The sequence below is a fragment of the Cibotium barometz genome, chromosome 7 (genome assembly GCF_041138505.1).
Source record: "Cibotium barometz isolate CiBa-2024 chromosome 7, ASM4113850v1, whole genome shotgun sequence".
NCBI lineage: Eukaryota > Viridiplantae > Streptophyta > Polypodiopsida > Cyatheales > Cibotiaceae > Cibotium > Cibotium barometz.
In genome coordinates, this window is record NC_141052.1 from 41,589,081 (window position 1) to 41,616,724 (window position 27,644).

The 27,644-nt window shown below is 37.0% G+C and overlaps 1 protein-coding gene across 2 annotated transcripts; it reads left to right on the forward strand.

The window, feature by feature from the left end:
• The first annotated feature begins 11,667 nt into the window (after positions 1 to 11,667).
• On the forward strand, positions 11,668 to 14,580 carry LOC147637026 (amino acid permease 3-like). 2 transcript variants are annotated; one of them, XM_086800641.1, is made up of 7 exons: positions 11,668 to 11,873; positions 11,979 to 12,218; positions 12,493 to 12,586; positions 12,887 to 13,101; positions 13,335 to 13,486; positions 13,608 to 13,835; positions 14,002 to 14,580. In XM_086800641.1, exons 1-7 carry the CDS (start codon positions 11,699 to 11,701, stop codon positions 14,428 to 14,430), a joined length of 1,533 nt encoding a protein of 510 aa, XP_086656767.1. In that variant the 5' UTR covers positions 11,668 to 11,698; the 3' UTR covers positions 14,431 to 14,580. The 2 variants fall into 2 exon arrangements, with proteins under 2 accessions (XP_086656767.1, XP_086656768.1); XM_086800642.1 differs by lacking the exon at positions 13,608 to 13,835 and having other exon boundaries at positions 11,674 to 11,873.
• The last annotated feature ends 13,064 nt before the right edge of the window (positions 14,581 to 27,644 follow it).

The following is a 27,644-nucleotide window of genomic DNA, read 5'->3' on the forward strand; positions in this document are numbered from 1 at the left end:
ATGCACGTGCATGCATGGCCACACACACACACTTACAAACACGCACATACACACACATAAACGTGCACAAACATGGAAATAAAGGCAATAACAATCAATGTTTTAATGTGTGTGTGTGTGTGTGTGTGTGTGTGTGTGTGTGTGTGAGAGAGAGAGAGAGAGAGAGAGATTCAAGGGGGCAATCCATGTTGTTATTTGTGATAGGTAGTGGGATGCCTTTATCAAAAGAACCTCTAGTTTGTAAATCAATAAATTTCCCATCGATATGAATTATTGAAAGAAACATATCTAGTAGCAATTTGTGGGAGGTGAAGTGGCTAGTAAAAATGTGAATCCAAGGTCTGGGTCCTAATCCTACTTGTGGTGATACACATTAATATCTCTAATGAAAATCATTTTTCATGGAAATTCCCTAACCTTAGAAATAATTTTAAGTCCTAAAGTGAGAAAAGTTGAACGCGAGTGCGAAAAATTTATTTTCGCCACCCCACCACTATTGCCATGAAATAAACCATAAGGCAAGTTAACCCCACCTCATAAATAAATTTATTTTAGCCACAACTATTGCCATGCAACACACAATAAGGAAAATTAACCCCACCCAAATAAATAAATAAATAAACAAGAAAAAACTCTATCTTTGATTTGGAGAGAACCCTGTTACTCAAGCCTTCATCATTGAAATTAATAGCTCTAAAAGTGGCCCCCCTTTGAAGAGCCCATAGAAAATCACATCTATTTTTTGTTGGAAGCTTGCCGTAAGCTCACCAAAAAATCACACCCATTTATAACTCAATATTTAATAGTATTACAAGTGTATCATTCATGTGTATATACTTTTAGAATAAATTCTAATATAATTATAACTTACTTTTTTTGTAGTATTACAAATGCAAATTTTTGTCTCACATACACAACATAAGGAAAATTTATTTTCTTAGTAGAGCATATGGACATAAAGAATGTGCTAAATTCCTCCATTATTTTGTTATATTTAAGGTCATAATAAAGGTCTGCATACAAGACTTAAGTCCCATTGCATGGTCATACTTACTCTCAAAGTCCGGTACTACTAAAAAAGATTCAATTAAGAATTATTTTTACTCCTCATGAAAGGAAAGTGACGTTTGGTGACTCTTTAGCCTTTGATTAAACATTATGATGCTATGTTAAAAATAAAAGCTCAATTGAGTAGGAATTTCAAACAAAGAGTTGGACAAGAGTTTTTATAGTATTATTTGATAAGCTAATGGTTAATGCTTACTTGTGCTTTCTTATTGTATATTATTCAAAATCTTCTTTTATTCCACAAGTTAAGGATTAATAACATGCTTGCTTAGACAAGAGTATATACATTTTTGTTTTGATAAGCCAATGGTTAATAATAGGCTTAAGATTGGGTTTTTTATGTATATTGTTGGAAAATCTACTTTTGTTCCACAAGTCAAGGATTAATAATATATTTTTCTTGGGCTTTTTCTGTACATTAATAATATACGTGCTTTGGGATTTTGTGCATACATTCCTCAAAATCTACTTTTGTTGATACCAATGCTAGGAAAACCTACCATTTACTATATTTTTATCGATTAAAATCCACCCTTGCCTTCACTTTATAAGGGTAGTATTCTACATATTCTGGCTATAACCTTAGTATAAATAATAACTTTCTAGTTGTATTTAAATAGTATTAAATATAGTAAAGAGAACATTGGGAATTTTCTTTGTTTTACTTATTTCATAAAAAAAGCCTTTTTGCCAATAACTAATACTAATTTTGAGAATTTACAAGAGATATATCTTTTTTAATTTGAAAAAATAGCTAGAATACAATGCATATATATCATATTCATAGAAATTTTGAGAACCTGCAAGAGATATATATTTTTAAATTTTTAAATTTATCCATAATATAATGCATATTTATCATATTATTTAAAGGTAAGATAAAATGTTATCAAATAAAAAATAATAAGCTTCCAGACATGAAAAGATAGATAGTTTTTTTGAGTATTGTTTCATTTTGAAAAGAGTAATGATAAACGTCGCTAGTAGCCAATATTGAAACTAGATGAAAATTTGTAAGAATAGAAAACATTGATTGTAAAAAAAAAACCATGGGTATTGAGATAATTGAGTGGCATTGTTGTAATGTACATAGAGGATTAAGGAAATAAGCGGGGAGATATTGGATTGTATAAAATAATTTAATGTAGTGATCTCAAAATAAATGTTTTGTATATGAATAACTCTACTCTTCACTTGTTAGAGGCTTTTAAGAATAGCCACCATGAGGGCCCAATTAAAATGTAACATATTAGATAAAAATAAAAATTTAGTTTGGTTATTACAATTATGACTTAGTAAAACTTTAACATTTGTTTATTTTTTTGATGATCCAGTATTTCTTGAAAACATATATTTGTGTTGATTATTATGTAAAGTGAAAAATATTTCACTTTACTTGATTGATAAGGCCGCATATTACCTTTTCAATGTAAATATAATATTATTTCCATTTTCTGGCTTAGGTCCCTATGATTCTTACAAGATAAAATTTTGGCTTAGAAAACATGTTAACTACGATTTCTTACAAGTTAAAATGTTGCACTTTAGATGATTACAAAGTCATAATATATTGATTGTCACCTTCATGAAGGGTCATAAAATATCTTATAGGACATGTCTTGGCGTTAACACTAAGATTCGTTGGGTTCTATAATCTCACATGTGTTTTACTAAAAAGTAATTAATGAGTGGACCACGCACTACCAACACAAAGTAAGCATTTGACTTGTCCCATCGTTAAGTCTTAAAAAGGAAAACCAACAAGATATTTTTTATATGTATTGGAATGAAAACTTGATGAACGTGGAAGATTAGATTAGTGTGTTATGAAAGTGGTTATATTCATAAGTGGAGTGCAATAATAGCTCTTTAGGTAAAAAAGCTCCATAAAGCTTTAATACAAATGTGAACACATGTGACATGTAGTTGGATTGGGGATAGTCACCATGAAATTTGCAACATAAATGATCATTTTTTAAGTAAGAAAGATCCTTAAAGATACACTTTGTGTGCACTTATAATGCTTGACCACATATAACATTTGAAGGGGGAAAGTTAGGCCTTCCTATGTTTAAGAGTGTCATAATTTTTAGATAGCATCTCTATAGAAGAGTCATAATAAGTTACATGAAGAGAAGTAGTGAACCCACCATGCCCTTGATGAGCTTACTGCACATTTTTTAGATGATACTCCACTGAGAAGATGGCATGATAATGAAGTCCACATTAGCTTCACTTTTTATAAAATCCAAGTTAAACATGTAAAAATCCAAGCAAAGAACCAGGTAGGTTGGAGACATCTTTTGAGGCAGCTAGAGAAGGTTAGCGAGTCCCAACTTCCAATTGTGCTTTTCCTCATGTGTGATGGGCAAGGTATGTCCCACTCACTCAAGAAACCATGAGTATGCATGCATCAAAGATATGTTTAAAATTTTTATCACCCAAAACCATCTAGAACATCAAATCTTATAGAAACAAAATGTTATTTAAAAGTATGCTCCATTATGAGCTTTGGAACTCTTTTAAGTTTACCTCTTTCTTTCTTTTTTTCCTTTTTTTTTTTGTTTTTAGTGATGATCATTGGGCTCCAACCCATCCCATGCTATAAGCTCTAAAACTATGTCTCCAATTTCCTATCTTGACAACATAGAAGGTTCATGAATCTAGAACTTTGAAGTTGAACTATTTTAAGCCATTAACTTGAAAGTTCTACAAACTTGTAAGAAAACTATATTCATGAAAGTTTGGAACTATTCTAAGTAAGACAAAACTATAAAGTCTAAGTAAAATGTTATAGTACTCTACTTATTGCTAGGTGATGTGTAGTTTATCAATCTTTACGAGAGTCTATTACGCAAAGTTCTATGCCTAATCTTGGATGAGTAGTGTTAGCTCCAACCTCATGGCTAGGGAGGTTTCACATGGAATAACCAACAACTTAGGTAGGATTTAACACATTAAGCAATTTGGTGTAGAAGTGGTGGCCATCCCTAGGGCTACCTTCACACATTAGATTAGTGGGTGAGCAAAATAGTTGACATAGTAAGAAGCCACTTAACATTGAAGAGCACCTTTCATGCTATGATGATTGCTTAGCAACCAAGTGTGAAATTTTTGGTATGCAAAGCATGGCATTGAAGCTACCAACACCACCTAAATAGGTCCACAAAACAACATACATGGTAATTGAGGAGACCCTTAAAGATGTCTAAAGGTTCATGTGCCTCCTAAAGTACTTATCCTAGCAATCTTGTGGATGGAACTTGACAAATTAGAAGACCAGCCAGCACATGTGGTAATTTGACTAGTATTGTATTAGCCTTGGTGTATTATTTAAATCGTAAAAGTAATAGCATTTTATTTTAATCTTACAGATATATACAAAGAAGGGAAAGACGAAGATAACATTGCTCAACTAGAACATCATCATGAAAGCCCTACTATAATGAAGACAACATGGTGGAGGTAGATCACATCGATGATTCAGCTTTGCAAACATCTTCAAAGCCTTCAAGTGATAGGACTAAAGAGACTAAGGACATTTCTGATTTGCAAGTTAATGTTGAGGTTAGTGAGAATAAAGATAAAGTTAATGAAGAGCTTCAAGAGACTTTTGCAACCAAGGAGAGACAAGAAGAGATTGTCGAACAAATTGATGAGGCTACATATGCTACGAATAAAGGGAAAATAGTTGAAATCAAGGACTCTGTGGGGGTAGAGGGTGTTGAAGAAATTGACGAGGCTACATATACTACGACCGAATAAAGAGAGAATAGTTGAAATCAAGGACTCTATGGCAGAGGGTGCCAAGAAAACTAAAGGTAGATCTTTTTCAATAGGATGTTATTTAAGATGATTTCTTCAGCAATTTTGTGTGTTAAAAAGTATGTTTCTCAGTGAGAGTTATTTTTGCAGGTACAGCTGCTTCTAACAATCACAAGTTAAGTGCGCAAGAAATAGAGCAACGTGTTGAGGAGCTACGTTCCGATACACAAAAGAGTAGGCCTCTAGGAACTTTATATTCTTTTGAGAGAGATGGAGATCGATTAGTATTTCAATCTTCACCAATCAAGTAGGGAAATGCAATCAAGTCTAGGAGCCATCGTCATAGATGAGTATGGGAGCATGAAACGAAAGTAAACTTGTGGATGTTTTGTTGTAATTAGCTCTCATTGATAATGTAGGATCACTTGTTTTAATATTATTAAGTATGTAAACACATTAAAGTGTTATCATTCTTCTGTATTGTATGCAGAAAATATGCAGAAAATATTCCTCGTGCAATCACCATAAAGAAACATGCACTTATACTTGATCTTAATGGAGGAGACAAATGCATTTCTTATATCACCTTTTGCTTGTATTCGGACATAGGCAGCACAAGATAAACTCTTTCTTTGAAGTAAAAGAGACAATTTCAAAGCTTAACATTAACCAAATCCTCATGAGAACCATGCTATAATTTCTACAATATTTGTGACACTTACTCATCCAATTGATACTCCTCTTGAATTTCCATGATCCAGTCCCTATGCACTTCGTAGAGGGTTGACAAAGAACATATCCACATTCTTGATAGAGCATCAGCACAACAACTAGATTATCTTTTCCCTTTGTGTTTGTAATCTCAAAGTCATAGTTTTGCAAGGTAGCCAACCACCACCTTTGCTTAGGAGACAAATTTGGTTGAGAGAGGAAATACCTCAACACTACATGATGATCACTCCTCACATAAAAGTGACTCCCATAAAGGTAATGGTAGCATGTAAAATAGCAAACATGTCTTCGTCATATAATTGCATTTGCATCTCCTTCTCACTCAACTTGCGGTTCTTAAAAGTAATGACACCATGATCTTTCGCACATGTATCAGCTCCTCTCACCATGAATGTCTTAGTGAAATTCAAGAAAACCAAAATAGGGACTCTTGTGAGTATATTTTTGAGCTCTTCAAAGATCTTCTTTACAATTGCATCCTAAAAGAAGGCTTGTTTTTTGAGCTTGTCTATGAGTGGGGTTGCAATTTTTGCATACCTCTTCATGAACCTCCTATAAAGAGATGATAAGACAAAAAATACCCTTAGTTGAGTTGCATTTGTAGGTGTAGGACACTTTCATAGAAACTCAACTTTCTTAGGATCCACCTTGATGCCCTTCTTAATCACAATGTGACGACGATAGTCCACTTCTTTGAGCCATAAAAGTATATTTGCTCTCCTTTGCATACAAGTGATTGCTCTTGAACATCTCAAGCACTTCTCTAGTTACATGCATCAAATCTTCATCCTCTTCTTTGCTATATATGAGGATATCATCAAAGAACACCAACACAAACTTGAAGAGGAAGGGTTGCAGTATTTTGTTCAATCAAAGCTTGGAAACTAGCAGGCATGTTGCATAACCCAAATGGCATCACCATAAAAATGAAATAGCACTCTTTACATTCTAAATGCTATTTTGAACTCATCAACCTCCTTCATTCTAATTTGATGGTACCCCGATCTGGTGACCTTGTTGCGATCATGATAATCAATGCAGATACGAAACGTCCCATCTTTCTTCTTCACCAAAAGTACAAGTGAAGGAAATGGTGATTGGCTGGGTTCCACGCATCCCGTTTCTAAAAGCTCCTTAACTTGCCTTGCTACCTCATCCTTTTCCACCTTAGAGAGTCTATATGGAGGCTTGTTAACCACCTTTGCATTTGTCTCAAGCTCAATACCATGATCAACATCTCTCTTTGTTGGCGATAGGCTTTTAGGTATTGGAAACACGTATTTGTACTCTTCTAAAAGCTTAAAAAGCCCTCATGCATTACTTTATCTTGCCCATCAATAGCTTCATCTTTGCAAAGTTGTAATATATAAACACAATCCATATTCATGAGCTCCTTCTTGAGTTTTATGCCATTGATCAATGTCAACGTGGAGAAGCAAGACCCCCTCAATGTGACACAACCTTCTTCATGCATAAAAATCATAAACCCTTGTTGTAAATCCATGTTAAACGTGCCAAATGTGGATAGCAAATTGCACCCCAGCATAATGTCTAACACTAATAAATCAGCGTGGCATGTGTATTCATTTGAGAACATGACATTCACCTCATTTGAAAACCATTGTACACCCTTACCTTGCTCCATTTTCCAATTGAGCCATATGTAAAGAGGATAAGGCAATAGGATACAACTTGAGGTTATTCAATGATTTTTGGTTCACAAAACAGTGTGTGCTACCACTATCCACTAGCACATGTTCCACCATTTCATTTATTGTAGCCTTGAGTCTCAAGGTATTTGTCCCCTTCTCTTGCAACCAGCATATCCATCATTAGAGAGTGAACACAAAGTAGCATTACACCTTGATCAATCCATAGCACACAAAGTAGTGGGTAATCCATCATCATGACTCTCACTATGAGCTCCATTGGGATCAAATAGAAACTCCCCATAATCATGATTTTCATCATCATTCTCATTCTAATCCATAAAATTTCATGCATCATGTACCTCATCATCTTGTTCTGTGAGAATCATACTCAAGGACAACTTCTTTGCCTTGCATGCTTTGTAGTGATCCTTGCTCCACTTCTCTCCACACTTGAAGGATAAGCCTTTTCTCTTAAGCTCATTTATACGATCCTCGTTTTGATCACATTACTCTTTGTCACACCACTTGAATGCTTCCCATCTCCACTTGGGCTTTTGGAAGGGACATTACCAAATCTAAAATTTGACTTTGTATCCCTACCATAAACTTTAGGATATCTTGGAATGGAAGATCCCATTGTATAACTAATTGGAGGCTTCACATAAGAACTAGGAGTTGGATCACCCTTTTGAAAACCTTTGTATTACCAATTGTGAGTATACCTCCCATCTCCACTTGGGTTTTTGGAAGAGACATTACCAAATATGAAATTTGGCTTTGTATCCCTACCATAAACTTTAGTATATCTTGGAATCAAAGATCCCATTGTAGAACTAATTGGACTAGGCTTCACATAAGAACTAGGAGTTGGATCACCATTTTGAAAACCTTTGTATTACCAATTGTGAGTATACTTCTCCTCATATATCTCAGCCAACATCATGATAACTTCATTGAGAGACAAAGGACTTTGCAAATTTACATCCATGCTAGACTTCAAGCCCCCTTGATGTACTTGATCATTCGGTACTTCTCAGTCACCCCTTCTACATTCAAAACAAGCTTTAAGAACCAGTGTGAGTACTCCTTTACACGCAACCCTCTTTGTTCCAAGTCATTCAAAGCACCAATGACCTTGCAATTGTGAAATTTGGATGTAAATGTACCCCTCATCTCATCTTTAAAAGATGTCCAAGTAGTGACCTCATAACCATGAGAAGAAATGTGTCTCCACCAAGTGTGAGCATATCCCTCAAGGTGGATATTTGCAAAATATACCTTTTCCCTTTTACTCCATGGATTGAGTTTAAAGTACATATCCATCATATGATCCATTCTTCAAACTCTTCATTGGAAGTGCTTTCTCTTTTAAGATTGGTGAGAATCACTTTATCATGACCCCTTTGAATTCATCTCTATCTTCATTAGTGTTGTCAAAATGCATTCTTGCAGAAGGTATTGAGATAATTGAGTGGCATTGTTGTAATGTACATAGAGGATTAAAGAAATAAGCGGGGAGATTGGATTGTATAAAATAATTTAATGTAGTGATCTCAAAATAAATGTTTTCTTGTATATGAATAACTCTACTCTTCACTTGTTAGAGGCTTTTAAGAATAGCCACCATGAGGGCCCAATTAAAATGTAACATATTAGATAAAAATAAAAATTTAGTTTGGTTATTAAAATTATGACTTAGTAAAACTTTAACATTTGTTTATTTTTTTGATGATCCAGTATTTCTTGAAAACATATATTTGTGTTGATAATTATGTAAAGTGAAAAATATTTCACTTTACTTGATTGATAAGGCTGCATATTACCTTTTCAATGTAAATACAATATTATTTCCATTTTCTGGCTTAGGTCCCTATGATTCTTACAAGATAAAATTTTGGCTTAGAAAACATGTTAACTACGATTTCTTACAAGTTAAAATGTTGCACTTTAGATGATTACAAAGTCATAATATATTGATTGTCACCTTCATGAAGGGTCATAAAATATCTTATAGGACATGTCTTGGCGTTAACACTAAGATTCATTGGGTTCTATAATCTCACATGTGTTTTACTAAAAAGTAATTAATGAGTGGACCACGCACTATGAGATATCTTGCATGAAAAAGAAAAGGGAATGATAAAATACTTTATATCAAATAATCTTGTCTCTTAATTTTTGAAAATAATTTAAAAGGAAAAAGGACAAAGAAAGTTAGTGTCATCATGAACATGTGTGTGTGTGTGTGTGTGTGTGTGTGTGTGTGTGTGTGAGAGAGAGAGAGAGAGAGAGATTTTCCTTACTATCCATAATCTCTTTTGCTTGTTCAAATTGACAAAAAGATTTTATCAAGAAGGTCCATACCAACACAAAGTAAGCATTTGACTTGTCCCATCGTTAAGTCTTAAAAAGGAAAACCAACAAGATATTTTTTATATGTATTGGAATGAAAGCTTGATGAACGTGGAAGATTAGATTAGTGTGTTATGAAAGTGGTTATATTCATAAGTGGAGTGCAATAATAGCTCTTTAGGCAAAAAAGCTCCACAAAGCTTTAATACTGCACATTTTTTAGATGATACTCTAGTGAGAAGATGGCATGATAATGAAGTCCACATTAGCTTCACTTTTTATAAAATCCAAGTTAAACATGTAAAAATCCAAGCAAAGAACCAGGTAGGTTGGAGACATCTTTTGAGGCAGCTAGAGAAGGTTAGCGAGTCCCAACTTCCAATTGTGCTTTTCCTCATGTGTGATGGGCAAGGTATGTCCCACTCACTCAAGAAACCATGAGTATGCATGCATCAAAGATATGTTTAAAATTTTTATCACCCAAAACCATCTAGAACATCAAATCTTATAGAAACAAAATGTTATTTAAAAGTATGCCCCATTATGAGCTTTGGAACTCTTTTAAGTTTACCTCTTTCTTTCTTTTTTTCCTTTTTTTTTGTTTTTAGTGATGATCATTGGGCTCCAACCCATCCCATGCTATAAGCTCTAAAATTATGTCTCCAATTTCCTATCTTGACAACATAGAAGGTTCATGAATCTAGAACTTTGAAGTTGAACTATTTTAAGCCATTAACTTGAAAGTTCTACAAACTTGTAAGAAAACTATATTCATGAAAGTTTGGAACTATTCTAAGTAAGACAAAACTATAAAGTCTAAGTAAAATGTTATAGTACTCTACTTATTGCTAGGTGATGTGTAGTTTATCAATCTTTACGAGAGTCTATTATGCAAAGTTCTATGCCTAATCTTGGATGAGTAGTGTTAGCTCCAACCTCATGGCTAGGGAGGTTTCACATGGAATAACCAACAACTTAGGTAGGATTTAACACATTAAGCAATTTGGTGTAGAAGTGGTGGCCATCCCTAGGGCTACCTTCACACATTAGATCAGTGTGGGTGAGCAAAATAGTTGACATAGTAAGAAGCCACTTAACATCGAAGAGCACCTTTCATGCTATGATGATTGCTCAGCAACCAAGTGTGAAATTTTTGGTATGCAAAGCATGGCATTGAAGCTACCAACACCACCTAAATAGGTCCACAAAACAACATACATGGTAATTGAAGAGACCCTTAAAGATGTCTAAAGGTTCATGTGCCTCCTAAAGTACTTATCCTAGCAATATTGTGGATTGAACTTGACAAATTAGCATTAGAAGACCAGCCAGCACATTGTGGTAATTTGACTAGCCAAGGTATAAAGTGAGTTTGCTCATGAAAATAATGTATGAACAATGCAATAAAGGTGGAGTTTCGTAATGATGTTGAGCAATGCAATGAATGTGGAGTTCCACATGAGGCATCCATGCAAGTGGAATTTCGTAATGATGTTGAGCAATGCAATGAAGGTGGAGTTCCACATGAGACATCCATGCAACTCAACCACGAGCTAATCACCCATGGGCCCCACCATCCTCTCAACTTTCAAGGTGCATGAGCAAGTTGTGAAGAAGGTTCGTTAAAGAGTAGTTGACATAATGTATGTGGGTTTGTGCTCGGTTGTGTAAATCTTTGAGGCAACCGAATTAGATGCTCCATAGAACGTCTTTTGGAGGTACGTTATATACATGTGGGTTTGTGCTTGGTCGTGTAAATCTTCATAGATCCTCCATAGACCATCTTTTGAAGGTAGATTATATATACATTGTACGAAAATTCCCAACTTTAGATTTGGGTGGACGGAGGAAGAAGTGTTTTTAGAATATATATAAGAAAGCCAAGTAGGCTTAGAATTTGGATGGATGTGGGAGAAAGCGTCCTTAAAATATAAGGACTAAGATCTTATAATATGTCCGGACTGCCGAACATCTATTCCCACTATCGAACAATCATTATTATGTTCGTATTGTCGATACTGGGCTTTTCAACGTACCTATAGAGCGCACTTGCTTCCGTTATTTTGATTATTTTGAACATGACTTTCGGTTAATGGTGTTATAAATACCGCTAGAATGGAGCTTAATAGATGCGTTCTGTTGTCGTAGATCATCTGCACAACCTAGTGTCTTCTTCCATCTCTGTAGCTTTGCAGGCTATGGATCCTTGCTTGCACGCACATATTGCCCAGCTTGAAGCTGGCTTACCCGCGGCTGGTGGTCGTGATGATAATTTAGACGATGATGGGCGGCCGAAGAGAACAGGTAGAAGCTGCTTATCGTCTGTTTTGCTCTGTGTGCATCGCTGCAGGAAGGTGAGTCCCGACGTCTGTTGAAGAACGACGCCTTTATTTCTTACTGTTCATGCAGGGACGCTGTGGACGGCGTCGGCGCACATCGTGACGGCCGTGATTGGGTCGGGCGTGCTGTCGCTGGCGTGGAGCATGGCCAAGCTGGGCTGGGTGGCCGGCCCTATCACCCTCCTCGCCTTCGCCGTCATCACGTACTTCACCTCGCTGCTCCTCGCCGACTGCTACAGATCCAGCTCTCCTAATGACCCAGCCGGGAAACGCAACTACACTTACATGGACGCCGTTAGATCCAACTTGGGTACTAAAAAGTTCTAGCACTCTCCATTTTTTTATTTCCCTTTATATATATACCACACCATATTTTCTCCAATTTTTTTATTACCCTTCGTGTACCACAAAAATATTTCCTCAAGTTAACAAAATGTTCATTAATTGCAATTTGCCTCCTATACACTTTTATAGAATACATTTGTGTAGTTCAAAGTTAGTGTTATTTTCTTTTGTTTTCATAGAAGTCTGGTTGTCTCGTTGATCTACACGATTAACATGGGTCTCCGTGCATACTTGGCCAGGAGAAGCACAAACTAAGTTTTGTGCATTCACACAATATGGCAACTTCGTTGGCATTGCAATTGGCTACACCATCACTGCTTCCATTAGCATGGTGTAAGTGCCATACTCTTTTTTATTCATGCCTCAACAACATCTCCAAGGAGGCAACTTTGTGTGTGTGTGTGTGTGAATTAGTTGATGGCTTGAGTGAAAACATTAGTGAAGCAAAACGTTGCCTTATTAGTATTTTGATTAAACTTTTGAATTTAATTGTACGTGCCTCAAACAATGCAAGTGAGAGAGAGTTGTTCGGCATGCATTGTTGAATGTAGCCTTTCTAGCTCTGATTAGAAAGCTTATTTGATTGCATAATCTTGATTGTATTACTCTAAATTGGTTTATTTTTGTCCTCAGGGCCATAACAAGGTCTGATTGTTTCCATGTACATGGGCATCACTCACTTTGTTACGCTTCCACCTACCCTTACATGATATTGTTTGGGTTGATGCAAGTGATTCTCTCACAAATCCCTAGCTTTAGCAAGATTTGGTGGCTTTCTATAGTCGCAGCTGTGATGTCCTTTTCATACTCTTCAATTGCATTCGGGCTTGGTATAGGCAAATCCATAGGTAAATCTCTCTCTCTCTCTATATATATATGTGTGTGTGTGTGTGTGTATGCATGTATGTATGTATGTATGTATGTGTGTGTATTTTTCTAGTCTCTCACACAATTTTTTTATTTTTCATCTTTGAAGTATATAAAGCACAAATGAGGAAAATATAAAGAAGCAAAGCAACAAGTTCTTGGAACTTAAGATGTGGATCTTGTGAAATAATCTCATTGTGTGATAATTTTGCAGAGAGGGACCATTCACATGGAACACTTGGTGGCCTAATTTACTCCGAGGATACCTTTCTACTTCACAACACAAATAACATATGGCCTATCTTTCAAGCTCTTGGAAACATTGCTTTTGCCTATTCCTACTCCATGATCCTCATCGAGATCCAAGTATGCCTTTAAAATTTTACAACCTCTTGATGCAAATTTTGCTTAAATATTATTTTGAGCTTTAAATTTGAAAAAATATTTTTATTGTCACATTGAATCAAGGATGAATTGATGTATCTAGGATACGATTTGCGCTCCTCATAAAGAAAGCCAAACTATGAAGAAGGCAAACCTTTTAGGAGTCTCCACCACCACAATCTTCTACATGCTATGTGGTTGTATTGGCTATGCGGCCTTTGGAAATGAGGCCCCTGGAAACCTCCTTACAGGATTTGGCTATTATGAGCCCTACTGGCTTGTCGATATTGCAAATGCATGTGTAGTTGTACACCTAGTAGGAGCATTTCAGGTCTCATTCCATCTTTGTTTAACTTCTAATTAAGCCTCTTCCATGCTCTTTCATGTTCTAAGTCTTATTTATGAAATAACAAATCACATAGAAAATATTTCACTCTAATATAGATAATATTTTCTTAATCATTTATCTCTAACTCTTTGCTTACTTCCATGTGCAGGTCTTTTCCCAACCTCTCTTTGCGTTTGTTGAAGCATATGTCTCACTTGAGTTCCCAAAGAACCCATTAATCCACAAGGTCTACAAGATAACCATCCCATTCTTTGGAGCTGTAAATGATATCAACTTATTTAGGTTAGTGTGGAGGACCACATTTGTGGTTTTCACAACACTAGTTGCTATGATCCTCCCTTTCTTCAATGACATACTTGGCATAATAGGCGCTTTGTCTTTTTGGCCTCTCACGGTTTACTTCCCCATCCAAATGTATATCACTCAATCGAAGACACAAAAGTGGAGTCTTAAATGGTATCTTCTTCAAGCACTCACTTTTGTGTGCCTAATCATCTCCTTGGCAGCTCTTGTAGGATCTATGCAAAGTGTAATAGAGGACCTCAAGATGTACAAACCATTCCAAAGACATTCCTAATTATCCATAGGGCTAATCTCATGGTGGACTCTGATTGAAAAATGTATAATTGAGAGTGTAGAAGGCAGTTGCTACCTCTTAATGATCTGCCATTGTAGTTCTTGATCTCAAAAATTACCTTATAAAAATCATCAACATTTCCCTTGTTCATTATGGTTCACATAGAGATGATTGAGAAACATGAAAATTGAATTTTATTTTAGACAACATTCCCTCATGATTATCACTAATGAGATGCAAAGGGTTGCCTTAAGGCTTGTATATCGTAACAAACATGACACACAACAACACAAAGCAACTATAGACGTGCGTGATAGATGCGCAAAATAGCAGGCACGTCTATAGGCGTTGCTTGAATAGAGAAATTATGGGCGCGTCTAACAGCACGTCTAATAGCGCGTGTATTTGCGCGTGTATTGACGTGTCTATTAGGGCGTCTACACTGAGAATCTAATACTGCGTCTAACAACGCATCTATTTACGCGTGTATTAGCACGTCTATTTACGCGTGTATTAGGGCATCTATTAGTGCATCTATTAGTGCGTCTACATTGAGAATTAGACGTGTATTTAGATGCAAAATAGAGAGTACAAAAAGTGAGATTTTGGTGTAGGCTGGTAAATGTATATCACTGCTTTCCAAAAATTACCCATGATTACCAAAGCACATAATTTTAACAAAAACATCAATGCTTTTTTACAAACCCACATATACAAAAAATAAGTGAGGTGAGGAGAATGAGACAATATGTAAAATAGTTTAGCCAATATCAATGATGGGCTACGGTTCAATCTCATCCTCAATGAGATCAACCCTTGCCAAACTATCTACTTCAAAATCCAAACAAGTGTTTAGATCTACAAATACATTCAACCCACTACTACTTGTGCTACTCATGTGCTCATCGAAATCAGCATCACCAATGGTAGGCTCGTCCTCATGGGTAATGGCCTCAATATCTGTATCTCCTATCTCATGATCATCCTCCTCTTTTGTATCATGGTCATCATCACCTCCATGGCCATGATCATCCTCCATACGCTCCATATTCGTAAATGTACTATACATCACTTTGGAACATGGCATAATAGGTATGACATGCCACCATCTGTTATTATCCACCATTGGTTGATAGACAACCTAATTCAAACACAAATACAATCATGTTATTTTCCTTGCATCGAAGGTATCAAATATTTAAAAGTGAGTACTTTTATATGTGTGTACAGTACCTGTTCACATTGTTGTGGTAGTACTAGTGTGTCCTTCTTACTCTCGGGGGGGTCACTCACAAAAAAATGTGAATATCACGTGCGTTCAACAGAAGCATAATTTTAATTTATGAAACTTACAGAAATATATTTACATAAGGGTATGATTTAAAATTTTTTTCAAAAAAATTTACAGATTCATAAAGAAAAGGAAATATTGTATAGAATAAAAAATTCACAAATAAGGGATTTAAAATATAGGCCTTGAACGCACGCGATAGGGATATTTTACATATAGTGACCCCCCCGAGTTCTTACTTTGCCAAAACTTTGTGGAGTCAATAGTTACAAAGCCACTTGCATGGCATTTGATTGTTGCATTAGGGCCTCTTTCCACCACGTCCTTAAACCACTTTACATCCAAAACATACACAAAGAAGCGTCGAAAGTCAAGCTTAATAATATCTTGGATTATGCCACAATAATCATCCATGGCTCCATTGGCTCCCTCAAAGCTAGCAATGACACCGCAATCTTGTGTCTTTCTCTTATCATCAATCCGTTGTGTTCAAAAATGCTTGCCCTAACACCATATAGCATTGAACATAGTGCACTACACCAAGACAAAATCAATTAAATAAGCAATCTAAATTATTGAAAGCTCCTAACTTATGCATAACATTCTATATACCGATCTTGCTCATGCATCCCCTAGCATACTCCCATTCTTCCATTGTGATATGCATCCCCTCGTCTTTCTCTGCTTTCTCCATTTCGTCAAGTAGCCAATCCACATGAATATCCTTGGGAAGTGCTCTTAGATACTGAGGGTATGGCACATGAGATCCGTGGTGTGTGTACGAAAGAGGGCCCTTTCTTCTTGTCTTCTTGCCTTTGCATCCTCGTATCTTGTCACCCATCTTTTCATCACATCACTATTAAGCACGCAATAGAGGTTGATATTATTAAGCAACTCCATGTCTATTACTTTGTTGCGTCCTTTCCCTTGAGGCACGATAGAGGTCATCCTTAGGTCTTCATCATCTCTCCATAGTCGTGGTAGAGAGCTATCCACATCAACAAGAAACTCAGAAATATATACAAGTGACTCTTGTATCAACCAACCCTCGGCCATGCTACCTTCGGGTCTTGCATTTTGTCTCACGAAACCCTTCAAGGTCTTCATGAAGCACTCGAGGAAGAACAACCATCGTGCATGTATAGTACCACATATAGCAATCTCATCCACCAAATGCACTATGAGATGTAGTTGGCTTGTGAGAATAGAACATGGAAATGTCTCCTCCACTAAACAAACCACCTCCACTGACATAACTCGAGCATTCTCAAGCGTGGTGGGATCTATTTCCTTTGATCTCACATACCTAGAAATGAAAAAGTACACCATATTAGCAATATGAACACCTTGCATGGAGCATTGATACGCATCACATTTTGTATCATGTAAAGTACCTCACAAGCTCGTCCATCTTGTAAATACAATCTTTCACGTCCTTCGATGCACTACGAGAAATGCTAGTAGGTAGTATGAACTAAACACACGAGGAATGGTTGATTAGTTGCTTCTAATTCACTCACAAATTTGAAGAAAGGAAAAAGATATTATGCACATAAAATACTTACTTGGAGCATCTTGTGCCAATCATGAGATTTCAAGCCATATAATTGTTCTACACCTCTTTTCTTGCTCTTTGTAAAGGCCCCCTTCAAACACCTCATGCATCCAGTGGGAGTACGAATTGTAGTAATAGCAAGCTTCACCGCAATCATCTCACAAGCTCGTAAACGAGGGAGGCCTGCTCACATCATGCACCTCGATACCTCTCCAAAGTATCTCTAGCTCATCAATCAAAGGCTCCAAATAAACATCAGGATTTTTGACTTTATGTTTCCCTGGAATTAGAAGGGATGACATAACATGTCCTTTCTTAGTGGCCATAGAGGGTGGAAGATTATAATTCACCAATATCACTGCCATACACTGTAAGAGGTGCTTTTGAGACCAAATGGGTTCACACCGTCCATACCCAATCCAAGTCTCAAGCTCCTAGGTTCTTCCTTGAAGCTCGACCATGTGTCTTCAATATGCTTCCACGCAAGAGTGTCTGCATTCGAGTAATTGACCCACTAGCATAATTCACCATGTTTGCAAAATAGACTTTAAAGCTTACTTGAGTAATGCATTCAAACTTGCATTGCTCCATCCATAGATGGTTTGCAAGTTTAGTAACTCAAGGGAGGCACGTAGAACAGAGAATGTGCACCCCTCAAACAGTGGAGTTGATGTTGCGGTAAATAGATCGTCCTGCTCCATGCTATCATCCCTCCCTTCGGATTGATGGACATATAAATCTCGCACCATATCATCAAACACCTCCTCCTCCGTGGCTTCATGAGGTAATGGCGGAGGGCTACTATCACCATCACTTCATGCATCCGTAACGATCCCTCCTGAAGATCCCACCTCATATCGCCGACGCTTTGCCTCCTCATGATGAGCATAGGGCAACATATGCGGGTGTGGCACTGCATCCTGTATCAAATTAAAACGGGATCATAACTCAAACATATGAACACCCATCGGTATCTCAATCAACCTTAACTCTTTAACACTTACCATGTTTACGGTCGCATCCCATTCTCCATACTTTGAGATGTGATTGCATTAGGAACTCAATGGAGTCTTTTTGGGCCCTTTAATTTGCCATGAGATTATGGAAACGTTTAACTTTTTGACAAATAGGAGCCCGCCATGTAAGCAAAAACCAATGGTTTGTAAGAGAGGTGTAAGAGTGGTCAAAGGGTGCACTTTTTCCCCCAAAAAGGGGAGGGGGCAATTTTACAATTTTCGGACCTCCATAACTTCTACATACAAGCTCCGATTTGAGCGGAGATTACAGATCCGTGATCTACGCATCAAGAGCTTTCCATAGATATGTTACATGATATGGTTTTATCTGCTAGATTTTAAATTCTATTTTCCCTCCAAAATTCAAATTCGAATAAAGTAGCCGTTTTGAAGCTTCAAATTAGAAAACGTTTCTTCTTAAGAGAAAAGGTTTGACTCCCTTAAACTGCCAAATAAAAGGGCCCAAGAAGACTCCATTGAGTTCCTAATGGGTGTAATCCTGCGTGCACGATACATGTTTCCTTGACATCGATCACACACATTTGATTTTTTGCTCCAACCACATTTCGCGATGGTGGATACGGAGGGATTCATCCTCACTGGAACTACTTGTTGAAGATGAAGACATCCTACAAATAAATAACCCAAAAAAATTGCTCTTGTATCAAATATTTAATCTTAAAACTTTGTGGCACGTCTATTTGCGCATCTAAAACTGTGTCTGTTCTATGTGGTACGCGTCTATAGGCGTGTCAACTGCTGTAAATGCGCAATTACACGCGGTTTTAGACGCGATAGCAGATGCGACATTAGACGCTCTTGTAGACGCGATTTTTATTTTCAAACCTACTTTTAGCGCGCTTGCTTTTCTTCACGTACTTTTAATGGGCTTGCTTTGCTATTAAACAGATCCATAGCCTAGCATCCACACTTATCTTCACGCACCCACACTTATCTATAGGCTTACACAATCATCTCCAAGCACACAAGAGAAGAGGGTGAACAAGGAAGAGAAGAAAGAGAAGCAAAGGGTGAACAAGGAAGAGAAGAAAGAGAAGCAGCTTTGAAGAAGGACAAGAAGCTTCCATACCTCTATCCAAGGTAAGTCTCTTTAGGGTTGATCTTCTTTGAAAGTTGCTCTCGTTTGATTCGTCCTTTTCTCTCTTTGAAACGAATGTTTTTGGTACAACAACTATGTTTTTGTGTCGGGCGCGTTGGGCGCATGTCCTTTTCGTCTTTTTAGAATAGTATGTCTGTCAGAGCGCGTCTATAGATGCATCTGAGAGCGCGTCTATAGACGCGTCTACTCAAGTAGCAGAGTCTTTAGACGCACTGTTAAACGCACAGATAGACGCTGTGTTTTTTCCTGTCCTTTCTCCTCTCCTTTCTCCTCTCTTTTATCTCCACTTTTTCTCTCTTTTTCTCCTCTCTTTTCCTCTCCTTTCATGGAAATAAGTGATTGCATGAATGAAGAAAGGGATTGCATGAATGATGGAAAGGGATTGCATGATTGAAGAAGGGGATTGCATTAATGATGGAAAGGGAAAGCATGATTGAAAAAATAGATTGCACTCTATATTTTCCTCTCTTTTTCCTTCTCTCTTTTATCCTCTCTTTCCTTCTCTTTTCATCTCTCTTTTTCTCTCTTTCTCCTCTCTTTTTCTCTCTTTTTCTCTCCTCTCTTTTCCTCTATTATCCTCTCTTTTTCTCTCTTTTTTTCTCCTCTCTTTTCCTCTATTCTCCTCTCTTTTTCTCTCTTTTATCCCCCTCTTTTTTCCTCTATTCTCCTTTCTTTTTCTCTCTTTTATCCCCTCTTTTTCTCCTCTCTTTTCCTCTCCTTTCTCCTCTCTTTTATCCCCGTTGTGCATGCCTTTTCTACTCTCTTTCCTTCTCTCTTTTTCTCTCTTTTTCTCTCTTTTATCCCCCTCTTTTTTCCTCTATTCTCCTCTCTTTTTCTCTCTTTTATCCCCTCTTTTTCTCCTCTCTTTTCCTCTCCTTTCTCCTCTCTTTTATCCCCGTTGTGCATGCATTTTCTTTTCTCTTTCCTTCTCTCTTTTTCTCTCTTTTTCTCTTCTTTTTCTCTTCTCAGTTCATCAGTAATCTTCTTTTTTTCTTTTTTCCAGTTCATCATGTGGCTAGGAAGCATTTCAGGCTCACCTGATCCTCGGGAATCCATCTTTCGGGACTTATATAACCTTTTGGGGCACCCTCCCAGTCCTGCGAAGTTATACGGCTACATGACGGGTACTCTAAACACCCCCCAGGAGTCGGCACTATAGACTCCAAACCACCCCAACCCCACACCTTTTGAGATTACCCCAGTGGAGTCAACACAGCCCAACCGGCTACATAGCCGAGACCCTTTCTCCATGTCGTCCTATGTCCCTTTCCCCATGCCATCCTTTGTCCCTTCCCCCATGCCGTCAGGAGGCCCTTCTGCCTCTCGCAGAGCCGTCGGCGTACTCCCATGCAGTCGAGACTTGGTTCTCCAGCAGCTTCAGGTGGCCAGCGTACTAGCTCGACACGACACAGTAGCAGGCGTAGTAGCAGGGAGAGCGGTGGGGGATGCATGGCACAGTGCTTTTGAGAGGGGTGGTGGTGGGGGACGAGAATGATTCAAATGATTTAGACGTGCCTCCGGGTGATGGTCTGATCTACTATGACATCACTCAGACAGGAGGCATCTTTATGGATGCACAGGGGAAGGACATCATGGCCTTCATGCGCTCTGTAATTGCTAACAATTATAGAGATTGCTTTATTCACTACAAAGATCAACCAAAGAGGTTATCTGATGATGAGACCCTCGCTACTGTTCGCTCTAGGTATCCTAACCCCCCCAATGTTCAGTTCAAAGATAAATGGGCCAAGTCAAAGATTGTTTCGATACTTAGCAATAAAAGATCTTCGCTTAAGAGGCATGCACTAGCGGAGCTTGCCAGGCTCCAGGGAGGTCAACCACCAAGGGGCCCACCCCACACCGCTCTCACAAGCGTGAGTGGAAGAAACCAATGAAGTCAGCGAAGGAGGAACCCAGTCTAAAGCACGTGGAGGCACGAAGGATCCAAATGGAGCAATATGGAAGCGTGCATTTTGGAGCAGGGGGTGTTGAATCATGGGAGGCCCAGTTGTAAGTATTGATCTCAAATTATATTGTTTATGTAGTTTATTAGGAGGTTGTTTCTTTGTACTAACCCCTCCGCAAATTGTGTCATTTTGCAGCTTGATATCGTGGGCAGGTACCCTACTCCTGTCGAGATAGCCTACCACCGCCACCATCTCGCAGAGGAGATACATGGAGGCACTTCTATAATGACGGGTTGATTACTGAGGAGCAGTATATCCGGGCTACTGGAGAGTCCCCCGAGGTATTTGAAAGTAATTAAATAATGTCAATATTATAAATAAAGATTTGATTTTTCATACATTGATATATGTTGTCCCTTGTTTATAAGACCCTGCACAAGAAGATGAGGAAGAAGACGAGGAAGAAGGAGGCGGAGAAGGGAGCATGGAAGGGAGCGAGGAGTAGTGCTAGCTACTCTTTTTTGTACTTAGCCCACTGGCTTGGCTTCGTGCCTCTTGTATATACACTCCTCTTATTTTTGGTACTTGAAGCCACAGGACGTGGCTTAGCTTCATGCTATATGTACATACAAGCACTTTTTGAGCTATCAATTAATGCCTTGTAACTAAACGTTTCGGAGTTGTAATGTTTTATTTGGAATTGTAATTAATGTCGGCTATAGACGTGCTTGCAAGAGTGCTAATTAAAATGCGATTGGCTATAAGAATTGAATTACACAATGTGGAAATGGGATTCCTATTACTACATTGCATACACAACATACACAGCATTCTGTTAAAGCACACAAAATTTAAAAAATATTCTATAGCGTGTCTATATACGCGTTTGTCTGTTCAAGAAGCATCTATTTGAGCGTCTATAAACGCGTCTATGCATGGGCCTATCTGTTTGCATGTATAAACGCGTCTATACATGCGTCTGTCTTTCTCCCCGACCGTCTATTTGTGCGTCTATATGCGCGTTTGTGTGCGCGTCTATAGACGCGTCTATATGCGTGTCTGTGTGCGCGTCTATAGGCGCGTCTATAAGCACGTCTGTTTGCTACCTTTTGAACGCACCTTTAGATGCAGGTCTGTAGATGCGCTAATAGACGTGCAAATGGACGCACGCGTAAGTTTTTTTTTAGTTGAGTAAATGCGTCTGTGTGCGCGTCTGTAGGTGCTTTGTCTTGTTGTGACAAGTGAAATTTTTGGCCAATGATTATCACTAATGAGATGCAAATGGTTTCCTTAAGGCTTATGTATCGTAAAACAAAGACGACAACATTCCCTCGTGATTATCTCGCTAATGAGATGCAAAGGGTTTCCTTAAGTCTTATGTATCATTACAAACATGACAAGTGAAAATTTTAGCAAATGTTTTACTACAACAAACTTATTTCTAAATCATAAAGTAACCTTGGTTGTTTTTTGAATATTTCATTGAAGGTCGATAAATTCATTTAATCAATTATAAATTTTATGATAAAGATTTGAAATTGATTAAAGAATTCTTTATGTATTTTTCAATGACTATTTAAAGATTATATTTTCCAATAATTATTTAAATATTATATTTCAATATTAGGTAAAAACCATGTCCATGCATGCACATGTGCACACACACATGCATACACATGAGATACACGCATATATATATAGAGAGGGGGGGAAGGGGAGAACTATAGTAATATTTACAAAAGGCCAAAATCATGACACAAATTTCACAATACAAAGATTGAAGGTCTTTAACCAAATGTTTGGGCTAGAAAAAGAAAATTTTAGAGAGAGAGAGAGAGAGAGAGAGAGAGGGGTGAAAGCATGGTACGGTGTATATACTATTGGCAAAATGCTTTAGTACTATGCATATGTAATATAGTGCCTTTTTCATAAGAAAAATATTAGAGACGTTTAGTGCATTTTTAAGATTTGGTATGGATTTGGCATGAAATCCATGCATCATGCACACTGTACGATACACTTTCTCTCTCTCTCTCTCTCTCTCTCTCTCTCTCTCTCTCTCTCTCTCTCTCTCTCTATCTATCTCTCTCTCTCTCTCTCTCTCTCTCACACACACACACACACACACACATTTTTTATTTTGGATTCCCGTCGTCGTACATGTCATCCTGAAGCTTCCATCGTCTCTCCCAGAGCTCTCCTGTTGCATCTCTCTCTGAAAACTCTATCGCTCTTGTTTCTCTCTCTCTCTCTCTCTCTCTCTCTCTCTCTCATTTTCTTCTAGTTCCTCATCATCGATCAATGATGAAGAAGGCGGTGAAGAACTCCCCTACCAAAAGAAGCCATGTGAAGAAATTGCATGTGGAGCCTTTGAAGAAATCGTCTGTGAAGAAGTCTCCCTTGAAGAACAAAGAGACTAAGGTGCAGAGTACACCAAAAAAGGGAACTCAGGCAAAGGCAAAGAGCAAGGAGCTTAAGGTGCATACGAGTTTTACTTTAGTACTATACTACCACTATCTTAGGACTTTTTAGTACTAGTATGCTAGTAGTATTTGCTTTTGAATTAGCACAGTGATAGAGGTTAGTACTATACAAATTTTTACTCTTTAGTACTATGATGTCTCTGTGTTAACAATATTTAGTACTATTTTGTGTAGTATTTGGTAAAGGGTTGTACACAATGTTAATTGGTAGTTGTTAGTACTAATTAGTACTCACAAAGTAAGCACTATGTGTTATATGCACATTATGTGTGCATATACTAGGAAGCTAACCACATTAGGCTTGTGAGCATGGGAGCATGGGAACAAGCTCTAGTGGAGCATGGGTTAGGACTAACCTTAAGGGTTAAGGTTAGGGTTAGGCATCCAAGGGTCACACATGGGAAATGGAGAGTCAAGAGTCACTTGAGGGCCCTCCTACATAATAGGGGCATGGGGCACACTCAAAGGGGAGGCCAAGGCTATGTTATCTTGGGGCTTAGGCTATGGACTCTTGATGTTATCTTGAGGCTAGGTTATGTTATGTTCTCTTGTGTAGAGGATCATAACTACTCACCTACCATTTCACACTAAAGCCACATGCTAATGGATTGGAGTTATACCTCTTGATCATAACTACTCACCTACCATTTCACACTATAGCTACATGCTGATGGATTGGAGTTATACCTTATACCTCTTGATGGTATGGGACATCAAGGTAAAGGTATGATGTACTTCATTATAATTCATGTGTGCATCCCTTGGGCTCAGAGGTGGTCGGGTGGATGCGTTTATGCCTGATTTATGCATGTTTATGCATAACAATTATCTAGAGAGATCTTAGGGTTTTAACAGTGGTATCAGAGCAATCTCTAGTTAATTGTTGTTATTTTTTCTTTTTTATTACAAATTTTGGTATTTTTTGAAGTAAATTTCAATATTTACTAAATAAAAATATTATTTTGTTGATTTGTGTTGATGATTTACACGTGGATCATTGATATGGTAGTTGGAATGCGTGTTACTACTATTCAATGGATGAATCGATGTTGCGAGGGAATTGCGTGAGTTTAATTTAATGCTATTGTTTGTGGTTTAAAATAAGCATTAATGGAAATTTTTACCAAAATATCGCATATTTTACTATGGATATTTTTGGTAGAATGGATTCCCTAAATTTTTACAATTTTTAGGAATTTTTTCCTAACTTTTTAGAAATTTTTAGAGCATTTTTATGGTTAAAAATGTATTTTTTATGCATTTTTATAGGTTTTCTGCGAATATTCTATCCATTTTCTGCTGAAATGCAGTAGGGGCAGCATGTTAAAGCATGGAATGCTCTCCCGTGTGCGTGGGACCCTCTTTGCCTCTCTCAAATTCGAATTTTTCTTCTTTTTTTCTCTCCCGCATGTGAACGCCTTTTAGTTTGCATAATTTGATTAATTTTTAATCATAATTAACTTTTAATTATGATTAATAAAAAAGATTAACTAAATTGTTAATCATCCTCTCTGATTACAGAGAAGGAGGGGGTGGAGAGAGAAAGCATCTTAGTTGGAGAATAAGGGGAGAAGATAGGTGAGAGGAGAGGGGAGCTTGCTCCTCCCTCTCCATCTCTCTCACATCTCGCAACACGAGGGCGGGGGGGGAGGGGGCAAAAATCGTCACCCCTCCCCCATAATTCGTTTTTTTAAAGCTTAAAGACTAAGCTTATAAAAGCTTTTTTTAAAACTTTTTAAATATATTAAAAAAGAGTTTTCTTAATTCCAAAAAAGCTTTTCAAAGCTTGTGAAAAAGCTTGAAAAACTAAGGAGAAAGTATGAAATTTTGAGAGCAAAAAAAATCTCTGAAATTTTTTGATTTTTTCTTCTTTAAACCTTTTGGCTTTCCGCATTCCAGGAAAACCTTTTGGCCTTCCAAATTCTGGAAAAAATCTTTTGACCTTTCGGATTCCGGAAACTTTTGACCTTTCACATTCCGATTTTTTTTTGTCTTTTCATTTTCTCGAAACTGTTGGCTTTCCGTATTCTGAGAAAACTGATGGGATTCCAAAATTTTTTGACCGTTCGTATTCTAAATGCATTCAAGGTAAATTAAAATTTTTTAAAAATTCTTAAAAATTAGTGGAAAATTAGACAAAGGTTATTTTAAATTTTTAGAAAATGTGGGGTTGGTGTTCGACATGTGGTGTGTCCATTGGAGTGCCCGTGACCATTCAAATTCCTTTAAAATATATTTTTTGACCCAAAAATTTAAAAAAATCCATTTAAATTGTAAATTTTCATTAGATTTGAGAATTGTTGGACAAAATTGGAAATTTTGTGAGAACGATGGGATTCTCACGAAAAATTAGGAATATTCTAGAAATTATTTTAGAAATCCTAAAAATTGGTTTTTTTTAAAATATCAATGGTATTTTGGCAAATTAAATTGCTAAAATTTTTTTGGAAAAATATAGGTTTGGAATGCCATAAGATAGGTTTGGTGAAATTCAAAATTATCGTATTTTGAGGCCCTATAAAATTATGAAAAAATCATGATAATTCTTTTTCTTGAGAATTTAATATTTTTTATGGTTATTTAATGTTGAAGTACGTTTTCTTGTACTGACATTAGATAGATGTGGGTTATTCACATATTATTAATACGATTATACCTCGTATTAATAGTTATTTCTGTTTGGATTAATTCTAAACGATGTTTGCATGATTTTTTACCTTTGTTTAGCCATTTTTTTGGACATGTTCCTTAATTTCTTTTGATGGCTAAAATCTGCGTTCAAAGTGTGTTTCACCTTTGACACTTTTCCATGATAATTTATTTTACACTTTTTTTAAGTGTGGTTTGTACTTAATTTCTTAAGCCTAAGACAAGTTCTATCATCATGGGTTAGTCGATCGGTTTGTTTTGGTGGATTTTATTGGATGTTTTCTAAGTTTTATATGGACTCATCAGGTTCTGCCTAGATCACTTGTATCTAGGGGTTTTTTAATGAGTGATACACACATGTGTTTCACTTGCTTACTTTGGAGTTTTGCTTTTTCAACATCATGTTCATATACTCCGGATTGAAGAGTTGACCACCAATTTTAATGCTTCTTTTGGCATGATTAATGAACATTAGACGGCATGCATTTATTTTTATGATCAACTATGGTTTTCATGGATTTGAGGAGCTTCTATGCTTTTATCCATGGTTTTATAAGGATCTTTTGATCTTTTGGATAATATCATGTGCTTTGAAGGTAGCATTTGCCTTTGTTTTTTGCACTTAATTTTAGAGTATATTGCTTGTACTTTTGTACATATTCCAACTTGGATACCTAGTTGCTTACGTATCTAGGTGAGTTATTTTTCTACCCTAGCTTTATTTTGTTTATTGGGCAGTTATCATTAGAAAGACACCAATAATTCAAAATTCTTTTCTAATGATGTACTTGAAAAGAGTTATTCCTTGATATGGTCTCAGGAATATAGAGACAGGTTTTAGTATTTGAAAGTCTAGGATAAGGCCATCTTATTCCTTTGATACAGGATTTTATTCATATTTCCTAGACGGCATACTAGGGAGTTTCAAATTGTTAAGGTATGTATGGGTGGTATCATGGTCGTATGGGACGCTAGCGATCTCTCACATATATTATCTTGTGGGATAATTTGGGCTCAAGATTGTTGCTTTGCTTACATCACTTAGCATGTTGACCTCAACATTCAAAGACAATCTCATTTTCTGAATTCATTTAAAGTTGTTGTGTGGGAATTCTCTAGATAAACTTCTTTTATCTATAACCTACATGTATTGATGAGTGTAATCTCATCGGCATTTTCACTTGTTGAAATCT

Excerpts from the sequence above, each read along its gene's own strand:
- LOC147637026 (XM_086800641.1), top strand. The coding sequence starts at position 11,699 with ATGCGTTCTGTTGTCGTAGATCATCTGCACAACCTAGTGTCTTCTTCC. Across the intron at positions 13,102-13,334 it reads TGGTATAGGCAAATCCATAG|AGAGGGACCATTCACATGGA; the intron begins GTAAATCTCTCT and ends ATAATTTTGCAG. Across the intron at positions 13,836-14,001 it reads ACCTAGTAGGAGCATTTCAG|GTCTTTTCCCAACCTCTCTT; the intron begins GTCTCATTCCAT and ends TTCCATGTGCAG.